This window comes from Narcine bancroftii, chromosome 2 (genome assembly GCF_036971445.1).
Source record: "Narcine bancroftii isolate sNarBan1 chromosome 2, sNarBan1.hap1, whole genome shotgun sequence".
NCBI lineage: Eukaryota > Metazoa > Chordata > Chondrichthyes > Torpediniformes > Narcinidae > Narcine > Narcine bancroftii.
The window spans coordinates 113,861,439-113,873,735 of NC_091470.1; the positions used below are offsets into that span (position 1 = coordinate 113,861,439).

Genomic DNA, 12,297 nt, shown 5'->3' on the forward strand with positions numbered 1-12,297 from the left:
ACTGTGGGGTCTGGCCAGGAGGGAGGCGCCTATGATCAGCTGCATCTATGAGGGGTTGCAGTCTCTGGGGAAGCGAAGGACTGGCGTAGGGCACCAGGAAAATGGGAGACCACCCCCACTATTTGGGAAGGAGAAGCAGAGATGGTGAACATGGGAGAAAACAAATGAGGGGCTCGGAGGCTGGCTGAAGGGGTGCTAGGTATGAGGGGCGCAGAGGCTGGCTGAAGGGGTGCTAGGTATGAGGGGCTCGGAGGCTGGCTGAAGGGGTGCTAGGTAGGAGGGGCTCGGAGGCTGGCTGAAGGGGTGCTAGGTACGAGGAGCTCGGAGGCTGGCTGAAGGGGTGCTAGGTATGAAGGGCTCGGAGGCTGGCTGAAGGGGTGCTAGGTATGAGGGGCTCGGAGGCTGGCTGAAGGGGTGCTAGGTTTGAGGGGCTCGGAGGCTGGCTGAAGGCTGTGTGGCTGCAGGAGGCAAAGCCATGGATATTCACTTACTCTGGGGGGTCGGGGGGGGAGGAACTCTCTTGCTTCTCTTTCTCTGGCTCGAAGGGACCCTTGGCAATTTTTGCCGATAGCGAATCTTTGTCTGCTTCACAGTAAACTCAAGGAAATGTTGTGTTTTTCTATTTTATTGCACAATAAAAAATGTTATTGAATTTATGTAGTCAGGATAGACACATCCATCCAACAAAGTGTAAAAACAAGAAATATACTGTACAGAAACAAAGTAATTACAATGTATCCTAGAATAAAAATGAACATCACAGCTAATAATATTGAATTATGTCTGTTTATCTTATCTCTTGATCATGCAGAAAAAAGGATACATGGACCATGTTTAAAATTGGCCCATTCCTCTTCCATTTGTGCTCGTCATTCACTTATTCAATTCAATATAGTACATTCGCCAAGGCAAATAGCGCCTTTGGAAGACTACACAAAAGAGTCTGGAAAAACAACCAACTGAAAAACCTCACAAAGATAAGCGTATACAGAGCCGTTGTCATACCCACACTCCTGTTCGGATCCGAATCATGGGTCCTCTACCGGCACCACCTACGGCTCCTAGAACGCTTCCACCAGCGTTGTCTCCGCTCCATCCTCAACATCCATTGGAGCGCTTACATCCCTAACGTCGAAGTACTCGAGATGGCAGAGGTCGACAGCATCGAGTCCACGCTGCTGAAGATCCAGCTGCGCTGGATGGGTCACGTCTCCAGAATGGAGGACCATCGCCTTCCCAAGATCGTGTTATATGGCGAGCTCTCCACTGGCCACCGTGACAGAGGTGCACCAAAGAAAAGGTACAAGGACTGCCTAAAGAAATCTCTTGGTGCCTGCCACATTGACCACCGCCAGTGGGCTGATAACGCCTCAAACCGTGCATCTTGGCGCCTCACAGTTTGGCGGGCAGCAACCTCCTTTGAAGAAGACCGCAGAGCCCACCTCACTGACAAAAGGCAAAGGAGGAAAAACCCAACACCCAACCCCAACCAATCAATTTTCCCCTGCAACCGCTGCAATCGTGTCTGCCTGTCCCGCATCGGACTTGTCAGCCACAAACGAGCCTGCAGCTGACGTGGACTTTTTACCCCCTCCATAAATCTTCGTCCGCGAAGCCAAGCCAAAGAATAGTACATAGAACACATTTATGCAAAGATAAATAAGCTAAGATTTTTCTCCTACCAGCACTGTATGTGTCAGATGTTGTAATGGGGTTGCTTCCTTATTTCATATATTTTGGTCCTGTTCAACATAAGATCATTATTGGAAGGACATGTTTAATGCATTTTCCCTGTATTTTCTCGGTTACTGTTCAACCTCATCCCATCACAGCTTTATTTGGTGTGGTGATAGAGAACATTGGTTATCGGTGTCGGATAGCCATGTGATAGCTTTTGCTATTTTAACGGCTAGAAAATCTATTTTGCTAAGATGGAAAGACTCTATTCCTCCCAGTTATCACAAGATAAAGGAACAGAAGCAGGCCACTAGACCCATCGAGTCTGTTCCGTGACTCTACATTAAGCTGAACTATGCTCACACCTTGTTCCAAATTCCAGCCTTTTCTCCATATCTTTGATACCCTTACTAATTAGATACTTATCAATTTCCTGTTTAAATTCTCCCAAATATCTGGCCCCCACCGTTGTATGCGACAGTTAGTTTCACAGATCCATGACCCTCTGAAGTTCTTTCACTTCTCTGTTTTAAATGAATAACTTCTAATTTTAAGACTGTGACCCCTTATCCTTGAGTCATCCACCAAGGGAAACATCTACATCCACTCTGTCAAAACCTTTCAAAATGTCTCCATGAGATCCCCTCTCAAAATTCAAAATGTCTCTATGAGATCCCCTCTCAAAATTCAAAATGTCTCTATGAGATCCCCTCTCAAAATTCAAAATGTCTCTATGAGATCCCCTCTCAAAATTCAAAATGTCTCTATGAGATCCCCTCTCATTCTTCTATACTCCAATGAATACAATACAAGAGTTGCCAAATGTTCCTCATACGTTAGCCCTTGCATTCCAGGAATGATCCTAGAAAATTTCCTCTGCACCCTCTCCAACAACATCACATCCCTTCTCAAGGCACTTTCAGGTGTCCAAAATACACCGATGTAAAGCCACATATTTTACCCCTATGCGGCTATTGGGAGGCCACCTGAAAGTAGAGAACCCAGCCAGGCACTTATCTAACTCCTCCTCCTGTAGGTATAGTCTCCGTTGCACCTGAAAGCAGCAGTGGGACTACTGCCACAGTCCACAGGAGCTGGCGTTCGCTCAGATGTGGCTCTCCTTCAGCTGGCACATTCAGGTGACAGAAAGGCATCTTCTCCGTGGCCACCTGGATGTACCAGCTGCACTCCCGCCAGCTGCGTCTGCCGGCGCATTATCTGCATCCGAGCACCTGAAAGCGGCTTCAGATAGGGATCACAAAACTGCACACAGTATTCTAAATGAGGTCTCACCAGCGAAACGTAGAGCACAATTATCATGCTGTAACCTCAACAAGATTAGATGTAATGTTGTGAAAACTGAAGTTAGGTTTGATAAAATGTGGCACATTTAATTCTTTTCTTTCTTTGGCTTGGCTTCGCAGATGAAGATTTATGGAGGGCTAAATGTCCACGTCAGCTGCAGGCTCGTTTGTGGCTGACAAGTCCGATGTGGGACAGGCAGACACGGTTGCAGGGGAAAATTGGTTGGTTGGGGTTGGGTTTTTCCTCCTTTGTCTTTTGTCAGTGAGGTGGGCTCTGCGGTCTTCTTCAAAGGAGGTTGCTGCCCGCCAAACTGTGAGGCACCAAGATGCACGGTTTGAGGCGATATCAGTCCACTGGCGGTGGTCAATGTGGCAGGCACTAAGAGATTTCTTTAGGCAGTCCTTGAACCTCTTCTTTGGTGCACCTCTGTCACAGTGGCCAGTGGAGAGCTCGCCATATAACACGATCTTGGGAAGGCGATGTTCCTCCATTCTGGAGATGTGACCTACCCAGCGCAGTTGGATCTTCAGCAGCGTGGATTCGATGCTGTCGGGCTCTGCCATCTCGAGTACTTCGATGTTAGGGATGAAGTCGCTCCAATGAATGTTTTTTTTTTAATTTTTGACACTATAAACCACATTGATCAAGATACATACATTTTTCTTTTCAAATATATAGTGTCGTCTTCTCCCCCCCTCCCTCTTCCCATCCCACCCTCCCTACCTCCCCTCCCATTCGTTTAAAGTACAGAATCTAATATACATTAAACCCATCAAACAATGTTGTCACTCAATAAAAATAAACAAAAAAATCCACTGAGTCAATTCTTTTCATTTCCTTCTCCTTCTGTCATTTTAGGTGGTAGATGTCCCCGGTAGGTTTTCTCTATTGTGTTTCATGTATGGCTCCCATATTTGTTCAAATATTGTAATATTATTTCTTAAATTATACGCTATTTTTTATAATGGAATACATTTATTCATTTCTATATACCATTGTTGTATTCTCAAGTTATCTTCCAATTTCCAGGCAAAACATAATACATTTTTTTGATACGGCTAGGGCTATCCTAACAAATCTTTTTTGTGCACCATCCAAATCAAGTCCAAATTCTTTGTTTTTTTATGTTACTTAGGAGGAAGATCTCTGGGTTTTTTGGTATATTGCTTTCTGTAATTTTATTTAATATCTGGTTTAGATCTTCCCAAAATTTTTTCACTTTCTCACACGTCCAGATTGCATGAATTGTTGTTCCCATTTCTTTTTTACAACGAAAACATCTGTCAGATACTGTTGGGTCCCATTTATTTAACTTTTGAGGTGTAATGTATAGCCTGTGTATCCAGTTATATTGTATCATATGTAACCTCGTGTTTATTGTATTTCTCATAGTTCCAGAGCATAACTTCTCCCATGTTTCCTTCTTTATCTTTATGTTTACATTTTGTTCCCATCTTTGTTTAGTTTTACCATTTGTTTCCTCATTCTCCTTTTCTTGCAGTTTAATATACATATTTGTTATAAATTTTTTGATTATCATTGTATCTGTAATCACATATTCAAAATTACTTCCCTCTGGTAACCTCAGACTGCTTCCCAATTCGTCTTTCAAGTAGGATTTCAGTTGGTAGTATGCCAACACTGTATCTTGAGTTATATTATATTTATCCTTCATTTGTTCAAAGGATAGTAATTTATTTCCCGAAAAGCAATTTTCTATTCTTTTGATCCCTTTTTTCTCCCATTCTCTAAAGGAAAGGTTATCTATTGTAAAAGGGATTAGCTGATTTTGCGTCAGTATTAGTTTTGGTAATTAGTAATTTGTTTTATTCCTTTCTACATGAATCTTCTTCCAAATATTGAGCAGATGATGTAATACTGGAGAATTCCTACGTTCTACCAATTTTTAATCCCATTTATATAATATGTTCAGGTATCTTCTCCCCTATTTTATCTAGTTCTAATCTAGTCCAATCTGGCTTTTCCCTTGTTTGATAAAAATCTGATAGGTATCTTAATTGTGCGGCTCTATAATAATTTTTAAAGTTTGGCAGTTGTAAGCCTCCTTGTTTATACCATTCTGTTAATTTATCTAGTGCTATCCTCGGTTTCCCCCCTTTCCATAAAAATTTCCTTATTATTTTCTTTAACTCCTTGAAGAATTTCTCCGTCAAGTGCATTGGCAATGCCTGAAATAGGTATTGTATCCTTGGGAAAATGTTCATTTTAATAATTTATCCTTCCTATTAGTGTTAGTGGTAAGGCTTTCCAATGCTCTAAGTCGTCCTGTAATTATTTCATTAGTGGATAATAATTGAGTTTATATTGATGGCCGAGGTTTTTATTTATTTGTATACCTAGGTATCGTATTGCTTGCATTTGCCATCTGAATGATGATTCTTTCTTAAATTTTGAGAAATCCGCATTATTCATTAGCATAACTTCACTTTTATTTGCGTTAATCTTCTAACCCAACACTTCTCCATATTCCTTCAATTTCTTATGTAATTCTTTTATTGATATTTCTGGTTCTGCTAAGTATACTATAACGTCATCTGCAAATAAACTGATTTTATATTCCTTGTCTTTTATTTTTATCCCTTTTATTTTATTTTCTGTTCTTATCAATTTTGCTAGTGGTTCTATAGCTAACGCGAACAATAAGGGTGATAGTGGGCATCCCTGCCTTGTTGATCTGCTTAAGTTAAATTGCTTTGATATTTATCCATTTACTGTCACTTTCGCCAATGGCCCCTTATGTAATGCTTTAATACAATTAATATACTTCTTTGGTAAACTGAATTTTTGTAATACTTTCAATAAATAATTCCATTCTACTCTGTCAAAGACCTTCTCTGCGTCTAAAGCAACTGCTACTGTTGAAGCTTTATTTCCTTCTACTGCATGAATTGTTAATAAATTTACAAATATTGTCTGTTCGTCTTTTTTTAATAAATCCAGTTTGGTCTAGATTTACTATTTTAGGTACATAGTCGACTAATCTGTTTGCTAATAGTTTAGCTATTATCTTATAATCTGCGTTAAGTAAAGATATTGGTCTATATGACGTTGGTGCGAGTGGATTTTTCCCTGTCTTTGGTATTACTGTAATTATTGCTGTTTTGCATGAATCTGGTAAGCTTTGTGTTTTATCAATCTGGTTGATTAATTCCAGGAGGGGAGGAATTAATAAATCTTTAAATGTTTTATAGAATTCTATTGGGAATCCATCCTCTCCTGGTGTTTTATTATTTGGTAGTTTTTTTAATTATCTCTTGTATTTCTAGTATTTCAAATGGTTCTGTTAATTTATTTTGTTCCTCTCTTTGTAATTTTGGTAGTTCAATTTTAGTTAAAAATTCATCTATTTTGTCTTCTTTCCCTTCGTTTTCAGTTTGGTATAATTGTTCGTAGAATTCTCTGAAGTTTTCATTAATCTCCGTTGGATTATATGTGATTTGTTTGTCTTTTTTTCTTGATGCCAATACCATTCTCTTAGTTTGTTCTGTCGTAAGCTGCCATGCTAGAATTTTGTGCGTTTTTTCTCCTAGTTCATAATATTTCTGTTTTGTCTTCATTATGTTCTTCTTCACCTTGTATGTTTGTAGTGTTTCATATTTTATTTTTTTAATCTGCCAATTCTCTTCTTTTAGTTGTGTCTTCCTTCATTGCTAATTCTTTTTCTATATTTACTATTTCCCTTTCCAACTTCTCTGTTTCCTGATTGTAGTCCTTCTTCATCTTGGTTACATAACTTATTATTTGCCCTCTGATGAACACTTTCATTGCGTCCCATAGTATAAACTTATCTTTCACTGATTCCGTATTTATTTCAAAGAACATTTTAATTTGTCTTTCAATGAATTCTCTAAACTCCTGCCTTTTAAGTAGCATGGAATTTAATCTACATCTATACATTCTTGGAGGAATGTCCTCTAACTCTATTGTCAATATCAGGGGTGAGTGGTCCAATAATATTCTAGCTTTATAATCTGTTTTTCTTACTTTGTCTTGCATACGAGCTGATAACAGGAATAGGTCTATTCTTGAGAATGTTTTATGTCTACCTGAATAATATGAATATTCCTTTTCCTTTGGGTGTTGTTTCCTCCATGTATCCAAAAGTTGCATTTCTTGCATCGATTTAATTATAAATTTGGTTACTTTGTTCTTTCTGTTAATTTTTTTCCCAGTTTTATCCATGTTTGAATCCAAATTAAGGTTGAAATCCCCTCCTATTAGTATGTTCCCTTGCGTGTCTGCTATCTTCAAAAAAATATCTTGCATAAATTTTTGATCTTCTTCGTTAGGTGAATATACATTGAGTAAATTCCAAAACTCCGAATATATCTGACATTTTATCATTACATATCTCCCTGCTGGATCTATTATTTCCTCTTCTATTTTAATTGGTACATCTTTACTGATTAATATAGCTACTCCTCTAGCTTTTGAATTATATGACGCTGCTGTTACATGTCCTACCCAATCTCTCTTTAATTTCTTGTGCTCCATTTCAGTTAAATATGTTTCTTGCACGAATGCTATATCAATTTTTTCTTTTTTCAGTAAATTTAGCAGTTTCTTCCTTTTAATTTGGTTATGTATTCCGTTAATATTTAAAGTCATATAGTTCAACGTAGCCATTTCATACTTTGTTTATCTTCCCTTTCTGTTTCCTCATCATCACCTTTCCTTCTTATCCATTTCTGCTTTCTTGTTTTGAACACTTTATAAGAAATCATTTCTAAAACATCAAACATTTCTCTTATTCTCCCATCTAAAATTTCTTTAACCCCACTATCCCCTCCCCTTCCTGAGTTGCCCTTTATCCTTGTCGGGCAACCACATCTCCCCTCTCCATTTGGATTTGCGAATTCACTCGCAAGCGTCAACTGATTTCGCAGTGACCGTAACTCCTCCCAACCCAGACCCCCCAGAAAAGATTTCAATTTTTATATATAACAAAGGTCACTCTCTTAATTCCCTCCTTACTTCCTCTCTTCCCGTTCATTCCCTTATTAATTCTTATCTATACTCTATATATTTTCCTTTAAATACGGATACACTCATGTTCACACATATATACATACATACACACATATATATATTATATACATACCCATATACACACATACATATAGTTCGTGGTCATTTTTACTCTCGTTACATGTCTTCATCTCTCTGCCTGTTTTGTAGTTCTGCAAATTTTCGTGCTTCCTCCGGATCAGAGAATAATCTGTTTTGCTGCCCTTTGAATAACTATTTTAAGTACCGTTGGGTACTTTAGCATAAATTTATATCCTTTTTTCCATAGAATTGCTTTTGTTGTATTAAGCTCCTTTCTCTTCCTCAGGAGTTCAAAACTTATGTCTGGATAGAAAAAAAATTTTTGACCTTAGTATTCCAGTGGCTTTTTCTCTTCTCTTATTTTCTTCATTGTTTTCTCCAATATATTTTCTCTTGTTGTATATCTTAAGAATTTTACTAAAATGGATCTCGGTTTTTGTTGTGGCTGTGATTTCGGGGCTAATGTTCTATGTGCCCTTTCTATTTCCATCTCTTCCTGTAATTCTCATCTTCCTAGGACCCTGGGGATCCAATCTTTTATAAATTCTCTCATATTCTTGCCTTCTTCATCTTCCTTAAGGCCCACTATCTTTATATTATTTCTTCTATTATAATTTTCCATTATATCTATTATCTGAGCTAACAGCTCTTGTGTCTCTTTAACTTTTTTATTAGATTCTTCTAATTTCTCTTTTAAGTCCTCTACTTCCATTTCTACGGCTGTTTCTCGTTCTTCCACCTTGTCCACTCTTTTTCCTATATCTGACATGACCATCTCTATTCTATTCATTTTTTCTTATTTTAATTCTTTTTATTTCACTAAATTCTTGTAATTGCCATTCTTTTACTGATTCCATATATTCTTTAAAAAAAATATATCCATTGTCTTGCCTTTCCCTTCTTCTTCCATTTCTCTGTTCTTCTTCCTCTGGGTTGGTCATCTGTTGTTTCCTTGTTTTCTTTTTACTCTCTTCTTTCTTGTTCTCGTTTTCTGTTGTTGTACACTTTTACTTGGCTCCGCGAGCCATTTTTGTAGTCCCGAGCTCGGGACTTCCACTGACCTTAGGGAGCGGGCTTCTCTCTCCGCGGCGGGCCTCCTCGGCAGGTAAGGCCTTCACCTTCTTCTTCCGACGTTCTTTCTTCTTCTCTTCTTCCCGTTGCTTTCAACTTTTCTCTCTTCGCTACCATTTTCTTCCCACCTTTACTTTCACTTTGTTTCAATTTTTATTCTTGTGCCTTTGTGTTTAGTGTATTTTTTTAAACTTTTCTGGAGAGGGCTGGAGTTCCCTGACCGGCCACTACTCCATCACGTGACTCCTCCCTCCAATGAATGTTGAGGATGGAGCAGAGACAACGCTGGTGGAAGCGTTCTAGGAGCCGTAGGTGATGCCGGTAGAGGACCCATGATTCGGAGCCGAACAGGAGTGTGAGTATGACAACGGCTCTGTATACGCTAATCTTTGTGAGGTTTTTCAGTTGGTTGTTTTTCCAGAATCTTTTGTGTAGTCTTCCAAAGGTGCTATTTGCCTTGGTGAGTCTGTGGTCTATCTCGTTGTCAATCCTTGCATCTGATGAAATGGTGCAGCCGAGATAGGTAAACTGGTTGACCGTTTTGAGTTTTGTGTGCCCGATGGAGATGTGGGGGGGCTGGTTGTCATGGTGGGGAGCTGGCTGATGGAGGACCTCAGTTTTCTTCAGGCTGACTTCCAGGCCAAACATTTTGGCAGTTTCCGCAAAACAGGACGTCAAGCGTTGAAGAGCTGGTTCTGAATGGGCAACTAAAGCGGCATCGTCTGCAAAGAGTAGTTCACTGACAATTGCTCTTGTGTCTTGGTGTGAGCTTGCAGTCGCCTCAGATTGAAGAGACTGCCATCCGTGCGGTACCGGATGTAAACAGCGTCTTCATTGTTGAGGTCTTTCATGGCTTGGTTCAGCATCATGTTGAAGAAGATTGAAAAGAGGGTTGGTGCGAGAACGGAGCCTTGCTTCACGCCATTGTTAATGGAGAAGGGTTCAGAAAGCTCATTGCTGTATCTGACCCGACCTTGTTGGTTTTCATGCAGTTGGATAACCATGTTTTTAATTAGTCAACAATAAAATATTGAATCTCCCTCCTGGATCCAGTGAGGGATAATGAGGACCAAGACGTCTGGGGTAGGTTCTGTTGTGTTGAATGGCCAGACCAAGCTTCAATGCAAGGGATGCCTTTCTCACACTTCACAGCCATTATCTTACAAAAGGGTTTGTCCACCCTTTGACAACTCTTGTATTTTTTTTAATATCTCGCCACTCTCCGCACCAGGAGAGCCCAGTTTAGTCGCCGACCATGCAAAAGTAGTGGTAAAAACACAGGATTTTGTTGACACTGTGGTTAAGTGAAAAAACACAAATGCTGGAGAAACTCAGCAAGTCAAACAACGCCTTTATGCAGCTGAGTAAAGATACATCAACAACGTTTCAGGCTTGAGCCCTTGATCACACGATAGACGGTGCTGGGCGACTTGGGACACGTGGGACACGGTTACACAGGTCGTGTTGGGTGACGTGGGACATGCGACACGGTTACGCGCGGCAGGTCGTGCTGGGTGACGTGGGACACGGTTACACAGGTCGTGTTGGGTGACGTGGGACACGCGACACGGCTACGCGCGGAAGGCCGTGCTGGGTCACGTGATGCTAGCAGCACTTCGTCGATAACCTGACCTTTGGCTTGCAGGTGACTTGAATGAAAAGAGTAGCACAGACCCACGGATAAAAGACGTTCGGAAAAACAGCGCTGGAGAAACTCAGTGCCCTTTATAGAGCAAGAACCTGCGGACACTTTGCTCACCCCTTGATCAGGGCCTCAAGCCCCAAAGGTTGGTGCTGCACATCGAGCTTTGCTCTATGGCTGTTCAACCTGCTGAGCTTCGCTCACCTGAACGGGCCCGCCATCCATCCTTCGCCGACACGGCCGCTCCTCCGTCGTTATGAATAAAAATCAGCACGGCTACTCATTACCATCCTCCTTCCACCCACCCCTGTGTTATTTTCAAACGGCGGCCAAGAGCCCGCGGCGACGCCACAAGCCAATCAGGAACGGGCCTGCAGGTCACGCGGCGGGGCTCCGTGGCGGCGGTTGGCGCTCAGGTCACGTGACGCGGCTGGTGACGCTCCCCCGGCTCTCCAGAGTGCGCAGGCGCAGTTCCCCAAATCTCACGAGTGCCGCTGGCCCAGCTCTCTTGCTCTGCGCACGCGTACCGCTGCCGGCAGTCTCCGGCCTGCCCACTGTCCCATAGAAAATACAGATGTTTCTGCCGAGAAATGTTCTAGGTTGAACTCTTTCAGAGCTGAGTTAAAATTACTTCTCTACCCTCTTTCATAAATAATATAGGAAGGAGGAATAAAGTAAGTAATTATGACAAACGAATGGGGTACTTTTAAATTTTGTTAGAATCAGTATACATTGTCATGAACATGTCACAAAATTAGTTTTACTGCAACTACACAGTGCAGACATTTCCATAAATTACATTTCATAAATAAATTAAAAAGTGCAAGAAAATAAGACAAAGTGAGGCAGTGTCTGTGGTTTATTGATTATTCAGGAATCTGATGGCAGTGGGGAAGAAGCTGCCCTTGTGCCAGAGTACTCGTCTTCAGGCTCTTGTACCTTTTCCCCAATTGTAGCATAACAAAGAGGGCATGACCTGAGAGGTGCGGACTCCTTAAGGATAGAGGCTGCTTTCTTAAAACACTGCCTCTTTTAGATGTCCTTGATGGAGTGAAGAGTGATGCCTGTGATGTTGCAGGTCAAGTTAACAACCCTCTGGTGTTTTTTTTTCCTATCCTGTGCATTGCCACCTCCATATCAGTGATGCAAACAGACAGAACCTTCTCCATGGTACACCTGTAGAAATATTTGAGTCTTTGAACCTCAAACTCCTCAAGATATAGTAATTTAAGTAGCTATATTGATTTAAGTATACTGGACCATGTAGATGACCAAATGTCCTCCAAGATCCTCACTGCTGCTGCAGTGAAATCCAGAATCAGTGGATAGCGTGACTGAACAAGTTGGTCACTTTTTACCAGCCCCCATGTGTTGATTTCCAGTGTGACTTCAATACAGAACCAGTCTCACATGAATAGGCATTGGGCTTCAGCTCCTTTATATCATAACAGAAACAGGAAATGACCATTCTGCCCCTTGTAGTTCTCCTATTCTTGTATTATATGCTTGAGAAGGTGACAGTAACGCATTCT

The 12,297-nt window shown here is 40.9% G+C and overlaps 1 protein-coding gene across 4 annotated transcripts in view; it reads right to left on the reverse strand.

Moving 5' to 3' along the window:
- cdca2 (cell division cycle associated 2) overlaps positions 1-11,164 on the reverse strand; it is a 47,166-nt gene extending 36,002 nt beyond the window's left edge. Inside the window, exons 1-2 of one of the 4 annotated variants that reach the window (XM_069918033.1) lie at positions 10,970-11,164; positions 492-619 (exon numbers count right to left, since the gene is read on the reverse strand). Coding sequence is in view for 3 of the 4 variants with exons in the window: in XM_069918032.1 (XP_069774133.1) it covers positions 10,970-10,990 (21 nt within the window). In the remaining variant the exon portion in view is untranslated. The remainder of the gene's footprint in view (positions 1-491; positions 620-10,969) is intronic. The other 3 variants (XM_069918032.1, XM_069918034.1, XM_069918035.1) reach the window with 3 other exon arrangements.
- Between the last annotated feature and the right edge of the window lie 1,133 nt (positions 11,165-12,297).